General features: G+C 35.2%; 4 protein-coding genes across 4 annotated transcripts; 1 reads left to right on the top strand and 3 right to left on the bottom strand.

Moving 5' to 3' along the window:
* Positions 1-281: 281 nt before the first annotated feature.
* Positions 282-1,341, bottom strand: LOC132123042 (olfactory receptor 52E8-like). The gene has a single exon (XM_059533570.1). It carries the CDS (start codon positions 1,257-1,259, stop codon positions 282-284), a length of 978 nt encoding a protein of 325 aa, XP_059389553.1. The 5' UTR covers positions 1,260-1,341.
* A 5,831-nt stretch (positions 1,342-7,172) lies between these two features.
* LOC132123220 (olfactory receptor 52E8-like) lies at positions 7,173-8,247 on the bottom strand. Its single transcript, XM_059533793.1, has one exon. It carries the CDS (start codon positions 8,163-8,165, stop codon positions 7,188-7,190), a length of 978 nt encoding a protein of 325 aa, XP_059389776.1. The 5' UTR covers positions 8,166-8,247; the 3' UTR covers positions 7,173-7,187.
* A 5,673-nt stretch (positions 8,248-13,920) lies between these two features.
* On the top strand, positions 13,921-21,118 carry LOC132123041 (olfactory receptor 4B13-like). The gene is made up of 2 exons (XM_059533569.1): positions 13,921-14,855; positions 21,031-21,118. Exons 1-2 carry the CDS (start codon positions 13,927-13,929, stop codon positions 21,116-21,118), a joined length of 1,017 nt encoding a protein of 338 aa, XP_059389552.1. The 5' UTR covers positions 13,921-13,926.
* On the bottom strand, positions 18,681-19,709 carry LOC132123219 (olfactory receptor 1M1-like). Its single transcript, XM_059533792.1, has one exon. The coding sequence runs from the start codon at positions 19,707-19,709 to the stop codon at positions 18,681-18,683; it is 1,029 nt and encodes a 342-aa protein (XP_059389775.1).
* Positions 21,119-22,538: the final 1,420 nt, after the last annotated feature.

The following is a 22,538-nucleotide window of genomic DNA, read 5'->3' as shown; positions in this document are numbered from 1 at the left end:
CAGAACGGACAGTAATAGTTCACATACCCATGAGAAACAACAAAATGTAATGCTATGTAAACAATGTAACAATGTAAATGATACTCAGCATATAGTGATGGCAGTAAAAAAACATAAAATGACAAAGACAGTATATATGCCCTACTTGCAGTTATTATATTTTCTTTAACAAAGTTAAACTGTATCTCGCTTATTTACAACAAGATGTGTACATTAAATGTGCAATGAATACATAAAATGAACAACTTCTTCGCGATGAGGAACGAACAAACCTTTTGCAATCAATTTGAAATACCCTGGTCAATAGATGCAGACTTTTTTTTAATCACTGTTTGGATGAAGTTCTTAACTTCAGCTGTGTTTAAGACATATATAATTGGATTTAGCATTGGTGGAACAGCATATGCCAGAGATGTGCTGATGATTCTCACATTGGGAGACAGAGAAAGCATGATTGCAGCGATATATGTGCAGATTATAGGAAGGAAACACACTCCAACTAACAACAGGTGAGAAACACAAGTCTTCAGGGCCTTAACACGCCCCTCCCATGTTGTAATCTTACTTAAAACGAAAAAAATGCAAAGGTAAGACAGGAATATTATCAGCGGAGCAGCAAAGTAGACTGCTGTGTTGAGTTTTGCCATAAATGAATTCACGCTATTGTCATTACATGCCATTCTATACACTGGTCCATGGTCACAAAAATAACTCTGTATCTCATTGGACTTGCAGAATGAAAGTCGGGTGACCAAAGATACTGTCAAGCCCACCAGAAAAGTGCTAAGTATCCACAATATTGAGAAAATAGAACACATGACAGCATTATTTACAATGGCGTGATATCTTAGTGGCAAGCAAATTGCAACAAAGCGATCAAATGCCAAGACAACAAGGCTGACACACTGTATTGTATTAAAGAAGTAAACAAAAAACATGTTTGCCAAGCAAGCATTGTAGGAGATGTACTGTGACTCAAAAAGAAAAGTCTTCATCATGTTGGGAATCAGAGCATTAGTTTCACCAATATCAGCCAAGGCCAAATTAAACACACCAATGTACTTTGGACTGTGCAGACTCTGGTCAATAGCTATAATGAGAAGGACTATAGAGTTCCCAATCACAGCAACAATATAAATGAAAAACAGGAAAATATAGTAATAGTTGCTGTATGGTATACCTGAAAGTCCGCTGATGAAAAAGTATTGAGGATGCACAACAAAGATATTTTGGGGAAAACTGGCATTTAAGATGTACATGGCAGCTTTTTCTTTGGTGTTTTGTCTTGCTGAAATTAGAAATAATAGGCTAAGATTGTGTAAAAAAAAACATACATTAAAAAAAAAAATCACCTTCTCACAGTATTTTACACAATTATCTTTTTTTTTCACATTAACAATATGTTACCCTGTAGCCTACTGTTCAGTAACTACTATAAACTCTGCTATGTTTGCACTGAAGCCATTTAGTTTAGCTGTAGTGTGGGCACTTAGTTACATAATCTAGCCTATTAAGTTTTTGAAAGTTAACTTGCATCAATAAAAAGTTAAAACTAAAACTGAACATTTACGGTGGCTTCGGTTAATGGTTGAAATAAAACAAAAATCTGATTGAATGACATTAATATGTCGATGTTGAAACCTACATGGACTTAAATCTTTTGAAATTTATTGTCGCTTATAGGCCTTTTTTTATCATGAACATTACAGCTAGTAGCTGTAATCGGCTACACCTAGGCTATATGCATGCTCATTTTGACAGTTTTTAAAAATATTAAAATAAAATAAATAACCCTTTTCTTACCAATGTGTTAAATTACTTCATTTATTCGTTGCCATGAATTAAGTTAAGATATAGCCTAGTAAAATTTTTTTACATAGCCTATTTATGTATGAAACAAATTGTCAGGAAAAATGTATAAGTTTAAATTTATATATATATATATATATATATATATATATATATATATAAATTTTCAAGTCGTAAAAAAAGAAAAAAAATGGCTGATGCAACCTTGCCCTGCTCCTCTTTGCCTCCTGCTTTGACGGTCCAAATTCAGGGATCGTTTTTAAACACAACTAGGCTAAAATAATAGGCTACTGTCGTCAGATATACGAACGTACGTACAATATGATTAAACTGAGCTTTCACTAGCCTATATAAGACTCCACGCAGACAAAGACAGCAAGTAAAGTCCTCAGTCAATGTAAAAATTCTATACAAAAATGTAAAAAATCAATCGCAGTCGGAGATGTCTCATCTGTAAGCACGAAACGTTTGTGCTCCAGCTACGTTCAGAGTAGAGGCAGCTTTGCAGTGCAGAAGGATGGATTTTTCCCTATTATTATTATGCGCCTTGTCATAATATATAAGAAACAGACATAAAGAATTTTCGCACAGAAGGCTATTCTGCGGTTATGACATGCGATTGGCGCACTTCTGCTGTACACTCGGACTTAAAGCCTTGGGCGTGATTGGCACATAGGACGTGACTTCTGATTGTGACACAGATAAGAGGGCGGGGCCTTTAAATAGATCATAACGGGGTCAGTGTGGGGAAAAAACACAAACAAAAACAAATAAATATTTCGTTACATTGAATATGAAATTACATTTTTGCTGCTAATTTAATAAAGGGAACTGTATTTAAATTCTCCTGTGTCTCTTCCTTTTTTGTCATTTTTAAAACATTTTATTATTTTAATAGTATAGCCTACATTAATACATACATGCAAATTCAATTTTTCTCTGTGAAACATATGAATCAGAGAAATAATTTTTTTTTTTCAGAAAAATCTAAAATGCGCATGGGAGAACAAGCCTGCACTGTTTTAAATCCCGCTATCCTGCTTCTCCTTATGCAGTAGGCCTATGTCAGTCTACTCCAATTTATATCTGTTGACACATCTCATGAGAGCATGAATACAGTGATGCAATATATGCTTTTCCTTCTTTTTTGAAATTTCGATTGCAAAATTGTAAAAAAAAAAAAAAAAAAAAAAAAGGATTTCAAAGTAAATTCATATTCATAATCCATATTTTGCGGGAAATTTTGATTAAAGTTTTTTTTGAAGCAAATTATATGAAAAGCTTGCTTTAACCTAACATGTAAAAATAAAAGTCTCTATGTAGTTGGATCAAGGTTGGATTCTGCATATGTCTGTCACTGTGTGTGTGTGTTATTGCTATTATCGCTATTTGTCCCAGATGGCCATTATAATAATATCTCTGGAGTGCAAAATATCCTTAGATATTATGTGAGATAATGAAATGTTAATTTTACAATAACCTTCATTCTCAGCTGAGAATTCACTTAAATATGATATAAATACCCTTTTTTTAATCTTATACTGATTTGTTTGTTGATTCATTTTATCTTAAAATAAAACATTACACATTACTACAGACAGTAGAACAGTTCTTTTGCACCATTTAGTTTTTATCTATGACAAAGGTTTAATATATATTTTGTTGATTTGTTGCTGCATCAAAAAATCATGATAATTTACAAAAAACAAACTAATAATAAATGCTGTAGAAGAGCCATTTGTAAAGTTGCCATATTTTTTAAATCACAAAACTCAACATTTTATTTCTAATTCAAAAGGATTTTGCAGTTTTGAGTGTTTATAGGTGAACTATTTTCAATAAGAACAGAAGTTGTTGTTTGTGTAAAATTATTTCTCTGTGTGCATACATTGTCATGTAGTATACCTGATTACGTCAGCAGAGGCTTTGTGAACAAACTATGCCACCTTAGAGACTGTTGTTTGCTAACGTATGTTTGCTAATGACGGCTCATTCACAAAGGCATGCACTGATTAGGAATAGAGAAAAAACAATTCGCAAATGAAGACTATGGGGAAATGTTACCCATCATTAGGTTTTTTTATGATACAATGTCGGTTTGTATTTCAAAACATGAACTGGAGATCATTTTAAAACAGTAATCTGATTGCGTTTTAATGCTTTCATATTATTTGAAGGACACTCGAGATGAACTTTGACCTCCTGAAAGTAAAAGTTCCCAGCAGGTTAATATTCAATACGTGTGTACCTACAGGACAGTATGTGTGTACCATCAGATTAAGACTACAGTTATAACATTTTATACAAAATCATCAAAAAAGTTCCCATTAGAATAAATTAAGAGCAATATTTAAAAGATCCTTTATACATTCAGTTCATAATCAATGATCAAAACTACTTCAACTACTACTAATAAATCTAAGTATAATAAATGTTTGAAAAATGGTACAAAAACTGTCACTGGGCAGTACCCTTTCAAAAGGTACTAATACTTACCATTTAGGTACTAAAATACCTGTATAAATGTATGTTTTTTACCTTGAAAGATCACTTTCAAGAATGATTCTGATGGTACACTGACAATGGATGTAAAGATGTGGATCAAAGTGACAGGCTTTAATGTAAATCAGATCAAGGGATAATCCACACTAGGAATGGCACACATACATAACATTAAGACCCGACCAAGACAGACAGCACAGATTGGCCCTTAAATGCAAGGGGTAACAAATGTAATTGTAAAGACACATCTGAACCAAACCACACAATCGAGAGACAGAAACTGGGTCACTGAGAGCACATGGGGAGGAAAACATACACACAGACAGTCCAGGGGTGTGACAGTTCACCTCCCTCAGGTGGTGGTTGAACCCGAGGTCGAGCCCGAAGAGCCAAGTTGATGCTGAGGTTCTGAAAGGCTATGGTGGAGCCGAAGCGACAGAGGACCAAGGTAGAACCAGAGAGAAGGAGGAGCCTAACAGAGCCAGAGGGACAGAGGAACGAAGCACAGCCAGAGGAGTGGAGTCCCGAGGCGGTGGATGGTCAACAACAGACAAAGGTCGAGCCGGTCCGATGAGGGTTCCCCAGCAGAGCTGGTGGACTGACAGGCCACGGTAGAGAGGAGGGAGCTAGGAGCCATGATGGAGCCGCTGGGTCAAAGGGCGATCCCACTGCACTGATGGTGGGCTGAGGGTAAGCAGAGGGGCTGCCAGGAGACAGCGGTTGCAATGGTGAGGACTGGTGCAGAGGTGGTGGGAGAGGGAAGCTGGGAGGCTGTTCTGGATGCTCTGGGGGCTCACACCACAAGGCCATTCCCAACACAGGGATCACGGAGGACAGGGGGAGGACCTCTGGGGTCATTTCAGGGCAGGCAGACAGTTCAGGGCAGACAGATGGTACAGGGCAGAGTTAAGACGAAGATAGGAGAAGAGGGAGCAGGTCTTCAAATATATCCAAAAAAACAGTCCACTGAGCTCAGCTCACCCTCAGCCATGGTGCAGTGGGCAGAGCTTCCCCCGTGCTCTTGTTGTCCATAGCGCTTTCCACTGTGGCGATCCTCAGCTATGTCGCTATCTCTGGCGATGTCTCATCGGTCGCGGCGGGGTTTGACTCTCCTTCATCGATGGGCTCAGGATTATGCTTCGCACTGTGGGTTGATGGTGGGCTGGGCTCCGGGTGTGGCTGTGTTCTGGATTGGGGGTAGATGCTCTTTAGACCCTGGATGATTGACTCCCTCCAGCAGAGTCCAATAGTGTCTAGGAGATCGACGTACGTAATATCAAGACCTGGTCAAGACAGACAGCACAGATTGGGATTTAAATGCATGGGGTAACGAAGGTAATTGCATTAGTTAACCAAATCACCTGAACCAAATCACACAATCAACAAGAGACAGAAACTGGGTTACTGAGAGCATATGGGGAGAAAAACATACATGCAGGCAGTCCAGGGGTGTGACATTAATAAGGCCAATGGCTCCTTTTTCCCACACTTGTTCTGGGAGTGTGTAAATTTATGCCACATTTACACATGGCCGAGTATTTAGAGAAACGAATATATCCCCACCTCCGTTTTCAAAAATAACATCGTGCACACAACATCGTTTTCAAAAAAGTTGTCGTTTACATCAACCCGCATAAATATGGATTCTAATGCTGCATCAGCGCCCTCATTACAAATAATGAACAGAGGGCAATATATTAAGTACTTTACTAATAAATACTACAGACCATTTTTTTTATTTGTTATATTACTAAATTACCACAAAAAAAACAAACAAAAACAAAACAAAAAAACTATTCCAAACAGAGACTCTACAAAATATTTCATAGTTAACATTTTGATTAATACTGTCCAGAAGTATAAGACTGAAGTTTACTTAAAAGCACTCTTGCCCAACAGAATTAATGTATATTTAGCCTATGTACACTGTAAAAAAACACTGCACAATGTACTGGATTAACATGAAATCATTTTCTGCATTTATTTCAGGTGTTTTACCTCTATTTTGAGTTTTGCACTTCATTGCTTTCCGTTTTATGGTTAATGGAAATGTCCTAGCAGGAAAGTACCGGTATTTATTATTGTATTTATTTATTTTAACAGTATATGATGATTTTCATTTAATTAAAATACATTTTAAAACAATTTAATGCATTCACATATATTCAATGCATTTGAACAAAAACCATTTACAAATTAGAAGAAGACATGTTTAATACAAACGAGAAAACGAAAAGGACATTTAGTGAACAATTAATGATGAATTATTTTAGATATTGTTTTAGATCTGAACAAATTTCACAAATAAACTTAAATAAATGGGATTATGATTGCAGGTTCACAAATAGGCAAAAATAACAGACATTTAAAATCCAAATTTGTGTTACAATTAATACTGAAATGCAAATAAGCCAACAAGATGCTAGACAAATGGATGAATGACAATCACTTTATGATTAAAAATAAGAGGCCTGATTATTTCTAATGGAAGACTATGAAAAACTAAGAGTAGCAGCTTTATGTTATGTAGCTCTTTAAATACACACAATATTTAAATGGTAGGTTATTCATTTGTTTCAGCATGCCAGAAAAATACAGAACGGACAGTAATAGTTCACATACCCATGAGAAACAACAAAATGTAATGCTATGTAAACAATGTAACAATGTAAATGATACTCAGCATATAGTGATGGCAGTAAAAAAACATAAAATGACAAAGACAGTATATATGCCCTACTTGCAGTTATTATATTTTCTTTAACAAAGTTAAACTGTATCTCGCTTATTTACAACAAGATGTGTACATTAAATGTGCAATGAATACATAAAATGAACAACTTCTTCGCGATGAGGAACGAACAAACCTTTTGCAATCAATTTGAAATACCCTGGTCAATAGATGCAGACTTTTTTTTAATCACTGTTTGGATGAAGTTCTTAACTTCAGCTGTGTTTAAGACATATATAATTGGATTTAGCATTGGTGGAACAGCATATGCCAGAGATGTGCTGATGATTCTCACATTGGGAGACAGAGAAAGCATGATTGCAGCGATATATGTGCAGATTATAGGAAGGAAACACACTCCAACTAACAACAGGTGAGAAACACAAGTCTTCAGGGCCTTAACACGCCCCTCCCATGTTGTAATCTTACTTAAAACGAAAAAAATGCAAAGGTAAGACAGGAATATTATCAGCGGAGCAGCAAAGTAGACTGCTGTGTTGAGTTTTGCCATAAATGAATTCACGCTATTGTCATTACATGCCATTCTATACACTGGTCCATGGTCACAAAAATAACTCTGTATCTCATTGGACTTGCAGAATGAAAGTCGGGTGACCAAAGATACTGTCAAGCCCACCAGAAAAGTGCTAAGTATCCACAATATTGAGAAAATAGAACACATGACAGCATTATTTACAATGGCGTGATATCTTAGTGGCAAGCAAATTGCAACAAAGCGATCAAATGCCAAGACAACAAGGCTGACACACTGTATTGTATTAAAGAAGTAAACAAAAAACATGTTTGCCAAGCAAGCATTGTAGGAGATGTACTGTGACTCAAAAAGAAAAGTCTTCATCATGTTGGGAATCAGAGCATTAGTTTCACCAATATCAGCCAAGGCCAAATTAAACACACCAATGTACTTTGGACTGTGCAGACTCTGGTCAATAGCTATAATGAGAAGGACTATAGAGTTCCCAATCACAGCAACAATATAAATGAAAAACAGGAAAATATAGTAATAGTTGCTGTATGGTATACCTGAAAGTCCGCTGATGAAAAAGTATTGAGGATGCACAACAAAGATATTTTGGGGAAAACTGGCATTTAAGATGTACATGGCAGCTTTTTCTTTGGTGTTTTGTCTTGCTGAAATTAGAAATAATAGGCTAAGATTGTGTAAAAAAAAACATACATTAAAAAAAAAAATCACCTTCTCACAGTATTTTACACAATTATCTTTTTTTTTCACATTAACAATATGTTACCCTGTAGCCTACTGTTCAGTAACTACTATAAACTCTGCTATGTTTGCACTGAAGCCATTTAGTTTAGCTGTAGTGTGGGCACTTAGTTACATAATCTAGCCTATTAAGTTTTTGAAAGTTAACTTGCATCAATAAAAAGTTAAAACTAAAACTGAACATTTACGGTGGCTTCGGTTAATGGTTGAAATAAAACAAAAATCTGATTGAATGACATTAATATGTCGATGTTGAAACCTACATGGACTTAAATCTTTTGAAATTTATTGTCGCTTATAGGCCTTTTTTTATCATGAACATTACAGCTAGTAGCTGTAATCGGCTACACCTAGGCTATATGCATGCTCATTTTGACAGTTTTTAAAAATATTAAAATAAAATAAATAACCCTTTTCTTACCAATGTGTTAAATTACTTCATTTATTCGTTGCCATGAATTAAGTTAAGATATAGCCTAGTAAAATTTTTTTACATAGCCTATTTATGTATGAAACAAATTGTCAGGAAAAATGTATAAGTTTAAATTTATATATATATATATATATATATATATATATATATATATATATATATATATATAAATTTTCAAGTCGTAAAAAAAGAAAAAAAATGGCTGATGCAACCTTGCCCTGCTCCTCTTTGCCTCCTGCTTTGACGGTCCAAATTCAGGGATCGTTTTTAAACACAACTAGGCTAAAATAATAGGCTACTGTCGTCAGATATACGAACATACGTACAATATGATTAAACTGAGCTTTCACTAGCCTATATAAGACTCCACGCAGACAAAGACAGCAAGTAAAGTCCTCAGTCAATGTAAAAATTCTATACAAAAATGTAAAAAATCAATCGCAGTCGGAGATGTCTCATCTGTAAGCACGAAACGTTTGTGCTCCAGCTACGTTCAGAGTAGAGGCAGCTTTGCAGTGCAGAAGGATGGATTTTTCCCTATTATTATTATGCGCCTTGTCATAATATATAAGAAACAGACATAAAGAATTTTCGCACAGAAGGCTATTCTGCGGTTATGACATGCGATTGGCGCACTTCTGCTGTACACTCGGACTTAAAGCCTTGGGCGTGATTGGCACATAGGACGTGACTTCTGATTGTGACACAGATAAGAGGGCGGGGCCTTTAAATAGATCATAACGGGGTCAGTGTGGGGAAAAAACACAAACAAAAACAAATAAATATTTCGTTACATTGAATATGAAATTACATTTTTGCTGCTAATTTAATAAAGGGAACTGTATTTAAATTCTCCTGTGTCTCTTCCTTTTTTGTCATTTTTAAAACATTTTATTATTTTAATAGTATAGCCTACATTAATACATACATGCAAATTCAATTTTTCTCTGTGAAACATATGAATCAGAGAAATAATTTTTTTTTTTCAGAAAAATCTAAAATGCGCATGGGAGAACAAGCCTGCACTGTTTTAAATCCCGCTATCCTGCTTCTCCTTATGCAGTAGGCCTATGTCAGTCTACTCCAATTTATATCTGTTGACACATCTCATGAGAGCATGAATACAGTGATGCAATATATGCTTTTCCTTCTTTTTTGAAATTTCGATTGCAAAATTGTAAAAAAAAAAAAAAAAAAAAAAAAGGATTTCAAAGTAAATTCATATTCATAATCCATATTTTGCGGGAAATTTTGATTAAAGTTTTTTTTGAAGCAAATTATATGAAAAGCTTGCTTTAACCTAACATGTAAAAATAAAAGTCTCTATGTAGTTGGATCAAGGTTGGATTCTGCATATGTCTGTCACTGTGTGTGTGTGTTATTGCTATTATCGCTATTTGTCCCAGATGGCCATTATAATAATATCTCTGGAGTGCAAAATATCCTTAGATATTATGTGAGATAATGAAATGTTAATTTTACAATAACCTTCATTCTCAGCTGAGAATTCACTTAAATATGATATAAATACCCTTTTTTTAATCTTATACTGATTTGTTTGTTGATTCATTTTATCTTAAAATAAAACATTACACATTACTACAGACAGTAGAACAGTTCTTTTGCACCATTTAGTTTTTATCTATGACAAAGGTTTAATATATATTTTGTTGATTTGTTGCTGCATCAAAAAATCATGATAATTTACAAAAAACAAACTAATAATAAATGCTGTAGAAGAGCCATTTGTAAAGTTGCCATATTTTTTAAATCACAAAACTCAACATTTTATTTCTAATTCAAAAGGATTTTGCAGTTTTGAGTGTTTATAGGTGAACTATTTTCAATAAGAACAGAAGTTGTTGTTTGTGTAAAATTATTTCTCTGTGTGCATACATTGTCATGTAGTATACCTGATTACGTCAGCAGAGGCTTTGTGAACAAACTATGCCACCTTAGAGACTGTTGTTTGCTAACGTATGTTTGCTAATGACGGCTCATTCACAAAGGCATGCACTGATTAGGAATAGAGAAAAAACAATTCGCAAATGAAGACTATGGGGAAATGTTACCCATCATTAGGTTTTTTTATGATACAATGTCGGTTTGTATTTCAAAACATGAACTGGAGATCATTTTAAAACAGTAATCTGATTGCGTTTTAATGCTTTCATATTATTTGAAGGACACTCGAGATGAACTTTGACCTCCTGAAAGTAAAAGTTCCCAGCAGGTTAATATTCAATACGTGTGTACCTACAGGACAGTATGTGTGTACCATCAGATTAAGACTACAGTTATAACATTTTATACAAAATCATCAAAAAAGTTCCCATTAGAATAAATTAAGAGCAATATTTAAAAGATCCTTTATACATTCAGTTCATAATCAATGATCAAAACTACTTCAACTACTACTAATAAATCTAAGTATAATAAATGTTTGAAAAATGGTACAAAAACTGTCACTGGGCAGTACCCTTTCAAAAGGTACTAATACTTACCATTTAGGTACTAAAATACCTGTATAAATGTATGTTTTTTACCTTGAAAGATCACTTTCAAGAATGATTCTGATGGTACACTGACAATGGATGTAAAGATGTGGATCAAAGTGACAGGCTTTAATGTAAATCAGATCAAGGGATAATCCACACTAGGAATGGCACACATACATAACATTAAGACCCGACCAAGACAGACAGCACAGATTGGCCCTTAAATGCAAGGGGTAACAAATGTAATTGTAAAGACACATCTGAACCAAACCACACAATCGAGAGACAGAAACTGGGTCACTGAGAGCACATGGGGAGGAAAACATACACACAGACAGTCCAGGGGTGTGACAGTTCACCTCCCTCAGGTGGTGGTTGAACCCGAGGTCGAGCCCGAAGAGCCAAGTTGATGCTGAGGTTCTGAAAGGCTATGGTGGAGCCGAAGCGACAGAGGACCAAGGTAGAACCAGAGAGAAGGAGGAGCCTAACAGAGCCAGAGGGACAGAGGAACGAAGCACAGCCAGAGGAGTGGAGTCCCGAGGCGGTGGATGGTCAACAACAGACAAAGGTCGAGCCGGTCCGATGAGGGTTCCCCAGCAGAGCTGGTGGACTGACAGGCCACGGTAGAGAGGAGGGAGCTAGGAGCCATGATGGAGCCGCTGGGTCAAAGGGCGATCCCACTGCACTGATGGTGGGCTGAGGGTAAGCAGAGGGGCTGCCAGGAGACAGCGGTTGCAATGGTGAGGACTGGTGCAGAGGTGGTGGGAGAGGGAAGCTGGGAGGCTGTTCTGGATGCTCTGGGGGCTCACACCACAAGGCCATTCCCAACACAGGGATCACGGAGGACAGGGGGAGGACCTCTGGGGTCATTTCAGGGCAGGCAGACAGTTCAGGGCAGACAGATGGTACAGGGCAGAGTTAAGACGAAGATAGGAGAAGAGGGAGCAGGTCTTCAAATATATCCAAAAAAACAGTCCACTGAGCTCAGCTCACCCTCAGCCATGGTGCAGTGGGCAGAGCTTCCCCCGTGCTCTTGTTGTCCATAGCGCTTTCCACTGTGGCGATCCTCAGCTATGTCGCTATCTCTGGCGATGTCTCATCGGTCGCGGCGGGGTTTGACTCTCCTTCATCGATGGGCTCAGGATTATGCTTCGCACTGTGGGTTGATGGTGGGCTGGGCTCCGGGTGTGGCTGTGTTCTGGATTGGGGGTAGATGCTCTTTAGACCCTGGATGATTGACTCCCTCCAGCAGAGTCCAATAGTGTCTAGGAGATCGACGTACGTAATATCAAGACCTGGTCAAGACAGACAGCACAGATTGGGATTTAAATGCATGGGGTAACGAAGGTAATTGCATTAGTTAACCAAATCACCTGAACCAAATCACACAATCAACAAGAGACAGAAACTGGGTTACTGAGAGCATATGGGGAGAAAAACATACATGCAGGCAGTCCAGGGGTGTGACATTAATAAGGCCAATGGCTCCTTTTTCCCACACTTGTTCTGGGAGTGTGTAAATTTATGCCACATTTACACATGGCCGAGTATTTAGAGAAACGAATATATCCCCACCTCCGTTTTCAAAAATAACATCGTGCACACAACATCGTTTTCAAAAAAGTTGTCGTTTACATCAACCCGCATAAATACGCCGTCGAGCGCCATCATAACTATGCCAAACCTATGGGCGGCAGTGTAGGGAGAAGGATAAAGCCATGCAAGCCAATCAGAATCCTCAAAATCGAGCAACTTCCTGTTCCTTTCAAAACAACACAGACATGATATAATACAGCAGTTGTGTTTGCAAATGCAAACAGACCAAAAGCGTTTGCACAAACGTAAAAATGAGTACCACCTTAACAGCATCCATGATCAAACAGTAACTTTACCCAAACAAACTCTAAACATAGGGTGCTCACATGACGTTAAGCATTTTCTGGCGCATAATGTGACGTTTGAGAACCTAAAACCCCGTTTCTCCCAGTTGACACGGCAACACATAACCGGCGTTTTCAGAAATCTCCACTTTCGCCGGAGTTTTTAGAAATAATCGTTTTCAGGGATAAAAACGGCGTTTTCGTGTAAATTACAGGCCAAAACGCAGGGAAATATCTGCGTTTTCCCATCGTGTAAACGGGGCCTTAGTGAGCGGGTACGAAATTCCATGAAACTGGCAGAATGCTTTACGGCAGAAACAAATGCACGGCTGCATCCAAAATGTTATATTTCCATACTGTATGTCAAAAAGAGTTTATAGAATAGACTGTTTAAATTAAAAATATTTGAAAAAAAGTAGACGAAGAGTACCCGGCTGACCTACTACTTCTGCCAAGATTCTGTAATGTACATGAGATGGACAATTTACTATCCCATGAGGGCACGGGAGGGGAAAACAATCATGATCTTAGTACATTACGTCATTCCCTTCTATATATTTATAACAATTTGTCAGTTAACCCCACATATATCTGTGATAGAAGCAGAATGCACTCCATTATACCTCATGAGAGAGGTATGCAATGTGTGCCTTCTCAATGTTTTCAACCAGCGGATTGCAGGCTGATTACATAATTCTTTAACAAAACATCTAGGCTGATTACACTATCAAACTTGCCTGATTTTTTTTAAATTGAAGCTGTGTGATGTTAATTGTGTATTGAGTATATTCAGAACTTTAAAACTGTTCTGAGGACTTTAACTCATAATGTCAGTGGGAAACGTTAGCTTTATAAAGGATTTTGTGATAGTCGGCTTTCCTGGACTTCAGCCTCATTACTATGGCCTTGTATCAGCGCTTCTGTTTTTTGTTTATGTGTTTACATTGGTGGGAAATGCTATATTTTTGGCATTGTTTGTAATGAGTAGGAGCCTTCAGAAACCTGTATATTATTGCATTGTAAATCTAGTTGTGTGTGATGTACTATTCAGCACTAAAACATTACCAAAGATAATCACCAGATACTGGTTCCAAGATGGAAGCATATCATTCATGGGCTGCTTTCTTCAGATGTTTTTTGTGCATTATTTTGGCTCAGTCACTGCACGATTGTTGGCAGTAATGGCTATCGATCGCTATGCAGCAATCTGTTTCCCACTTCGGTATCATAGTCTCATGAAAAACAGAAATGTATTCATTCTGATCTTGGGCTCTTGGTTGTTGGGTTTGATAGGCCCCTTGATGATGATCATTCGAGCTTATCCTCTTCCTTACTGTGCGAGCAATAGCATTGTGCACTGTTACTGTGATCATATTGCCATCACAACATTGGCATGCACTGACAGAGAAGAATATAGTTATCCAGCATTCATTCATGCTATGATAGTACTGCTGGGCTCTCTTGCTGTAATTGTTTTCTCTTACTGTGCTATCATTGTGGCAGTTCTGCATATATCGAGTGCTCAAGGAAGGATGAAGACTTTCTCCACCTGCAGTCCACAGCTCATCATAATTGCCCTTTTTTTCCTACCCAGATGTTTTAATTATTTGTCAAGCAATATTAATATAAAATTCAGTACTGATTTGCGATTAGTCATTATAATGATGTATAGCCTTTTACCACCCATGATCAACCCCCTCATTTATTGTTTGAGAACAGATGAGGTAAAGAAGGTTTTAAGAAAAAAAATTCAAAGGTAAAAAAATAGACACTAAATCAGGGAAGACTTGACTGTACCTTTTTTATCTGTAGTCTCATAATATTTTATTTATATTGTCCTACTGTTTATATTTTTTTTAAATTCACATGAGCAAACAGGAATAGAATTTTTTTTTAATTAAATGGTTTGCTATTTTAAAAGCTAATACATTTTTAAATTATGCATGTCTGAAGAAGTCTATTTTTGTACATAGAAAACTGAGTGTCATACGAATATCTGTGAGGTCTTATATATTTGAGTCCTTTACACAAAATATAAATATTTATATATTTTTACTGTAAATGTAAATGTCTATGATATCTAAATGTCTAAAAATATGGTTCATAGCTATGTGCAAAATAAAAGAGAGATATGAAAACTGAAACTTCTTTTTATTTTGCTGCATATAATTACAATAATGTTCAGTCATGAAACAAGGAAACAACATGCACTTTGCTTCATATAGGCTACATTTAATACAATAAATAAATTATAAACAAATATTAGGCCATCCTGGTCAATAATTAGATTCATGCCTAGCCAAAATAAATAAATAAATAAATACACCACCATGTGTGTCAGAAAAAACATTTGGAGTCTTAAGCATAATTTTGTCAAAATTGAGAATTATACATCATTTGAAAGCTGAATAAATAAGCTTTTTGTAAGGTTTGTTAGGATAGGACAATAATTGGCCAATATTTAAATATCTGGAATCTGAGGCTAAAGAAAATTGCCCAAATAAATTGCATAGTCCTTAGCATTGCATAGTATTAATAAAAGATTAAGTTTTAATATGTTTAAGGTAGGAAATTTAAAAAAAAATATATCTTCATTGAACATGGTCTTTACTTAATATCCTAATGATTTTTGGCATAAAAGAAAAATTTATAATTTTGACCCATACAATGTATTTTTGGCTATTGCTACAAATAAACCCCAGTATGGTTTTGTGGTCGAGATGTCACATATGAAGTTATGTTATTTGCATTATATTGTCCAGCATTTAATCTCTGGGTTTTACACACAATTAAAAAACATACACTTTACTTTTACGTAATGAATTTACCACTAGATGGCAGAAAAAGACCATTCATGCTGCTGAGATTTTATATACGTATGCGACATTGTTTGTTTTTAACCCTCTGGAGTCTAAGGGTATTTTTGGGGCCTGGAGAAGTTTTGCCATACCCTGACATTTGTGGTTTTTTTCAGTTTCTTATAAATATCTAAATGGGTAAAGTCTAATCTCACTGTAATCAGCACAAACTAGGCTATAATAATATGTGAGCAGCATGTATGTATGATTGTGTTTTTGAGAAAAAAAATGTTATGCGTGGTTAGTGAAAAACTAAAAATGTTAAAACACTTGAATAAGACAAAAAAAAAAAAAAAAAACCCTTAAAGAACAATGGTTCCCGGGATTTTTGAGAACTGGAGCTTGTAGCCTAGAATTTTTCTTTCTAAATTATGTGAAAATCATCTTGTTTACTCACTTACAGAAAACAATATATTGATTTAAATTTTCTAAGACACTTTTTGTTGATAAAAGTCATATGCGAGTAGGCATCAACTATCATGAATATCATTGTGATTTACACCTGAGAAGACAAAGGCCTGAATAATGAGCTGCATGATGAGCCTTTAAGTCAGCTGTGCCACTGAGAGGAAGGTGTTACAAGAAAGAATGTGAGAACAAAATAAATGTATATAATTTTATGTTAGTAGTTTATTTATAATATATTTAATTATCCAACAACATAATTTAATATCCACTTGGGGGAGCAGTTAAACAGTTTATTAGGAACAATCAAAGCTGACTTTCAAACTAATTTTTAGCATCATTACTCCAGTCACACAATCCTTCAGAAATCCTTTTAACAATCTTATTTTCTACAAAAAAAAAAAAAAAAAAAAACATTTATTGTTGTTATTATTATTATCATTATTATTATTATTATTATTAATGTTGAAAAGAGCTGAGAATATTTTTCAGGTTTTTTTTTGGGGGGGGGGGGGGGGTAAATTAAAACAACACCATTTTTTGTTACATTTGTTACACTTACATTTATTTGTTACATTTATATTATTTACATCAAGCTTTTGAATGGTATAGTATTGTATATTGTTATTGAAACTTCATAATATTTCACTTGATTATACATTTAGTCAGAAATTATAGTTTGGAAAAAGTCTAACTAGTAAAATGTTTACAGGTTATGTGAAAACTAGTACAAGTATATAAATAAACAAAAATACTTACTCATGTTTATGATCTCTGCTGAATAAAGTGCTTCATTCTCTCATGATCCTCAACCACATGACATCTTTTTGGGGTGAATTATGTCTTATTCCTCTCATCGCGGAGCAAACAGTAAAATAAAAGAACTTGAAGAACAGTCTCGCTGCTTTTTCTTCTGTGTGGGCGTATTCAAGCCGCGCACTTCAGTTTGAATCTGAATAGCGCGTTCAGTGCGGGGGCGTGGTCACATTAGATATAATGAAGGGAGACGTGAAAAACGGAAATCGCGTTGTTTTCATATGGATTACTTTATCATAGAATATCACAGCACTTGTTTAGTTTAAAAGTAGACATGTCAGGCTTTCTATAGATATCTCTCTCATGTCTTTTCGTTGAGTATTCACGGAGTAACAGTTCATTTTAATGACGTGTTTGTAAATGAAGATCAGCGCAGACAAAGGCTCACCATGTTTGTTATCTTTATTTTATAAGTGCACAAAGTGTTGTTGTTATTATGTCTGTATCCAAATAAAGTAGACCCTTTACAGATTCGATTGATGTATTGCTCTTATCTGTACGATTAAAACTGAAAGTGTAATTTAAGTTCTTTTCGGGGTTATCAGAAGAAAATGACTCATAACGCGTATCCGCGTTAATCGACTTCAGAGGGAGTCATAAAGTGTTAAAAAAATACTTATTTTTAATTCTAAATATTATATTTAACTTTAAATCTTATCTTAAAAAAATAAATAATAATAAATGTAGAGAAACAAGAACAACATCACCAGATCTCAGACCAACAGTCTCATGTCAAAATGGGCTACAATTCAAACGGGAATACATTATGAAATAGTATATTATTTAATCACGTCTTACTTGATATAGCTGAAAACTTGATAATATCAAAATAGGCCTACATTTATAGAAGACACAATGTGAACACAATGTGTAAGGTCAACATAGTAACAAATGTTCATAAAAAGTTAAACTGCTTTTTTCCTGTTTTTTTTTCTTAACAACACAAGGTTAATGAATAAAATGTTAGATATCTGTAAAGTTTTGCATATATTGTAATACATATATAGATATTTTATGCTTTCAGATGTTTATTTGTCAAATTATGCATTCATTAAAAGATTGTTCACTGACATTATTTGTACTTTACGCCATAAAGACTTATGGGGACCAGCAACTGTTACCTACATTCTTCAAAATCTCTTTTTATGTTCAGCAAAAGAAAGAACTTGGTGAGGCCTGAGAATGTAGCATTTATATGGGTAACTTGGTTAGACTTTGTTGAGACCAATTCTCACTATTAACTAGTTGCTTATTAGCATGCCTATTATGAACATATTGGCTGTTTATTAGTACCTATAAAGCACATATTCTGCATATTCTATATCCCTAATCCTACCCAATACCTAAACTTAACAACTACCATACTAACTATTAATAAGCAGCAAAATAGGAGGCAAAAGTCACAATTAATGGTTTGTAAATAGCGAGAATTGGACCTTAAAATAAAGTGTGACCAGTAATTTAATTCCTAATCATTAAATATAAATAAATAGACATTTCAGTCATTTAGAAATTTTCTCTCTAATTGGTGCAGATTTGTTTTTAAACACTTTTTGAATTATGTCTTTGATTTCAGCCGTCTTTAAAACATAAATGATAGGATTTAGCATCGGCGGAACAGCATAAGCCAGAGAGGTGCTGATGACCCTTGCATTGGGTGTGAGAGAAACCAATAATGCAGCAATGTATGAGCAGCACATTGGCAGGAAATATATCCCTACTAAAAACAGGTGAGAAAAACAGGTCTTCAGAGCTTTTAAACGTCCTTGCCAAGTTGTAATTTTGATTAAAGCAAGAAAAATTCCCATATATGAAAGGAATATAATGATCAATGGTGCTACAAGGTATAAAGCTGAGACAAGAAATGCAATGATCTTATTAATGCTGTTGTCATTACATGCCAACCTAAACACCGGTCCATGATCACAAAAATAACTCTGTATCACATTAGATTCACATAATGAAAGTCGGGTGATCAAAGACACCATCAAGCCCATAACAGAAGAATTAAATGCCCAAACTGCTAAGAAAACTAAAAACATACTGGTATTGTTTACAAGAGCATGATATCTTAATGGCAGGCAAATCGCAATGAAGCGATCATATGACAGAACAACAAGAGTAACACTTTGTATAGAACTGAAGAGGAACACAAAGAACATGTTGGCCAAACAAGCATTGTAGGAGATGTACTGTGAGTCAAACAGAAAATTCTTCATCATGTTAGGAATCAGTGCATTAGTTTCACCAATATCAGCCAAGGCCAAATTAAACACACCAATGTACTTTGGACTGTGCAGGCTTCGTTCAATAGCAATTATGAGAAGCACTATAGAGTTCCCAATTACAGTAATAAAATAAATCATAAATAAGAATATATAGTAATAACTGCTGTACGGTAATCCAGAAAGTCCAACAATGAAAAAGTATTCAGGATGAACAATGGAGATATTCTGGGAAAAACTTGCATTTAAAGAACTCATGGCAGTTTTGTGTTTGATGTTTTGAGCAAGCTGAAAATAGAAAAACATTAACAAAATCTAGGACATTTACAAAACTGTCATTTTAAATATCATTACAATTTAAAATTCTGAAAATATATCTTCACGTAACAGCTTGTATGTGTATATATAAATATTATAGTCTGAGCAAACAAGGACAGCGACTGTCTGAACGCTTATGAGCTGCTTTGAATGAAATTGCTACCCTACAAATGCTGGTCATTATCCATTCATGGCGCCTAGATCACTGGATATTTGCATCACTGAATCCAAATATATCTTCTGATTCATCTCTTGAGAGCCTTCAGACGACAGTGATGTAATATATGCTGCAAATGTTTTGGCCACTATAGTTTGGATTAATGTTTTATTTACTGGTCTGCAAGCAGTCCTCTCAACAATTGTGTTCTCATTTGTGCACGACAATATTATGGATATTTACAGATGACCAGAAAGCATTAAATGAATAAAATGGAAGGTCATAAAATATTTTTATTAAAAAGTATTTTGTTCATCATTTATATACAGTGTTATCAGTTGGTAGCAATATCAACAGTCATTTTAGTGGTGACCAAAAAATAACCCCTCTGGGCCAGGGGGTGTCCAATCCTGCTCCAGAAGGGCCTTCCATAATAGCTTAGCTCTCTTCCTCATTAAATAGACACCTGAAGCAGCTAATCAAGCTCATCAGGATGACTATAAACTCTTAGGCATGTCTGTTGGAGCTAAACTATACAATTTACATTGGAATATGAGTTAATTCTACCTAGCGTATTGTTATATTCTGATGTACTTCTGATTTGTTGACACTTAGGTTGTGCTTTTATCTTCTTCTTTATGATCTATATTATGATCTATGTATATTAATTTAGTGATTCTGCTTTACAGCTGTGGACAAACAAGCTACAGTATATGCTGTTCATATTGTATAATTAATATACTCTATCGTTTTGCAACACAACATAGAGCATTCACACATTTTATTGAGTTGTCTGCTCTTTTTTTTTTATTGGTCAGCAATCAATCTCCACAACAACTGCTCTGTGTGTTCTCATATATTACAGTAGTTAAAAGATTAACATTATGTTAGTTTATTTTGTGACACTAATAACTGTAATGCAACACTGTCAAGCTGTCAGTATTTATGCAGATGAGAGGTTGAGGTGAAAACGTGAAAAATCTATTAAATTACTTTGGAAATAATCTATTGTCTCACTTTGTTTTAATTATTTTTTTTTTTCTCTATTATAATGCTATCTATTGGGAGTAAAGAGAGAGACTTTAAATTACCATGTATTGTATTTAAATAATTTCTCACCTGAAAGTATTTGAAAAAGTGTTTAACAGGAAGAGAAAACATTATTCTCAGCTGTTCAAATGTCATTAGTGTGTCCTCCTCATATACGTCTCCAAACACTTGTATTCCCTTTTTATACTAATATGGTGTTATCCCATCTCTTAATGTCTCAGGAAGAGATGGATTGTAGTGAAAAGGAGTATTATAATATAATGACAGTAGCCAATTATATTTTTTCCTAATTTCAAACCCCAATTTGCAAGTGTGTCTAATGAATGGGTTGTTAACTACTTTTGTAATACAAATCAATGGGATTAACAGCGCCTTATCTAGAGGTATTTCCCCTGCATGATATCTTTCGATTTGTATCCATGCAGGTGGCAAAGTACTATTCATCTGCCAAAACCATACCGCTCTCATTTGTGCTGCCCAATAATAAAACAGAAAATCTGGAAGTTGTAATCCACCTTTTTTAAATGCCATTTGTAATGTTTTAAGTTTAACCCTCTGAGTTTTATTCTTCCAAATAAATTATCTAATTGAGCTATTGAGCTTATTAAAAAACTTTTCTGGGATAGAAATGGGAAGAGTTTGAAATAAATATAAAAATTTAGGAAGAACGTTCATTTTTATGCAATTTATCCTGCCAATTAGTGATAATGGTAGTACGTTCCATCTTTCCAAATCTCTCATTACATTTTTAAGTAATGGGGAATAATTTAAAGAATATGTTTCTTCTAGCTTTGAAGGAACATTTAATCCTAAATACACAATTTTTTCAGAGTTCCATAAAAAGGGAATGTTATTTAAGGGCATTTTCTCCGCAGTCAAATTCAGTGGCATCATAACACTTTTATTAATATTAATTTTATAACCAGATATGTCTCTAAGGTTTTCCAACACTTGAGATAAAGTAGGTAGAGATGATTCAGGATTAGTTAGATATAACAGAACATCATCCGCGTACAATGATATTTTGTGTAGGCTACACAACCTCCTACCTCTAGTCCAGATATTGATGCATTTGCCCGTATTGCTATGGCCAGGGGTTCCACTGCTAACGCAAAAAGTAGTGGAGACAGAGGACATCCCTGTCTGGTTCCCCTGCCTTAATAGATGAAAGTACGAAGATAAATCGGAATTAGTACGAACAGTTGCCGATGGACTTCTATAACATTCGAATCATATAAATAAATCTAGGACCGAAATTCATTTTATGCAAAATAGCTATCAAATAAGGCCATTTTACTTGGTCGAAAGCTTTTTCTGCATCTAAAGAAAGAGCGATCACTGGAGAATCCCTTTGTTTTGCCGAGTAAATAATGTTCAGTAATCTTCGACAGAGGATCTATTTTTTATAAATCCAGTTTGATCCATATGAATTAAACTAGGTAAAACCCTCTCTCAATGTAATGCAATCATTTTAGTTAGATTTTTATAGTCAGAATTAAGTAGTGAGATCGGCCGATATGAGGTAGCCTACATAGATTAGGGTCTTTGCCAGGTTTCAGCAGGACTGTAATTAAAGCCTGATTTAAACGAAAACTGAGTATCATACAAAT

Source organism: Carassius carassius, chromosome 41 (assembly GCF_963082965.1).
Source record: "Carassius carassius chromosome 41, fCarCar2.1, whole genome shotgun sequence".
NCBI lineage: Eukaryota > Metazoa > Chordata > Actinopteri > Cypriniformes > Cyprinidae > Carassius > Carassius carassius.
This window is presented reverse-complemented; position numbering and strand designations above follow the sequence as displayed.

Excerpts from the sequence above, each read along its gene's own strand:
- LOC132123041 (XM_059533569.1), top strand. The coding sequence starts at position 13,927 with ATGTCAGTGGGAAACGTTAGCTTTATAAAGGATTTTGTGATAGTCGGC. Across the intron at positions 14,856-21,030 it reads TTAAGAAAAAAAATTCAAAG|AGAAAACATTATTCTCAGCT; the intron begins GTAAAAAAATAG and ends TTTAACAGGAAG.
- LOC132123219 (XM_059533792.1), bottom strand. The coding sequence starts at position 19,709 with ATGTTTTTCTATTTTCAGCTTGCTCAAAACATCAAACACAAAACTGCC.
- LOC132123220 (XM_059533793.1), bottom strand. The coding sequence starts at position 8,165 with ATGTACATCTTAAATGCCAGTTTTCCCCAAAATATCTTTGTTGTGCAT.
- LOC132123042 (XM_059533570.1), bottom strand. The coding sequence starts at position 1,259 with ATGTACATCTTAAATGCCAGTTTTCCCCAAAATATCTTTGTTGTGCAT.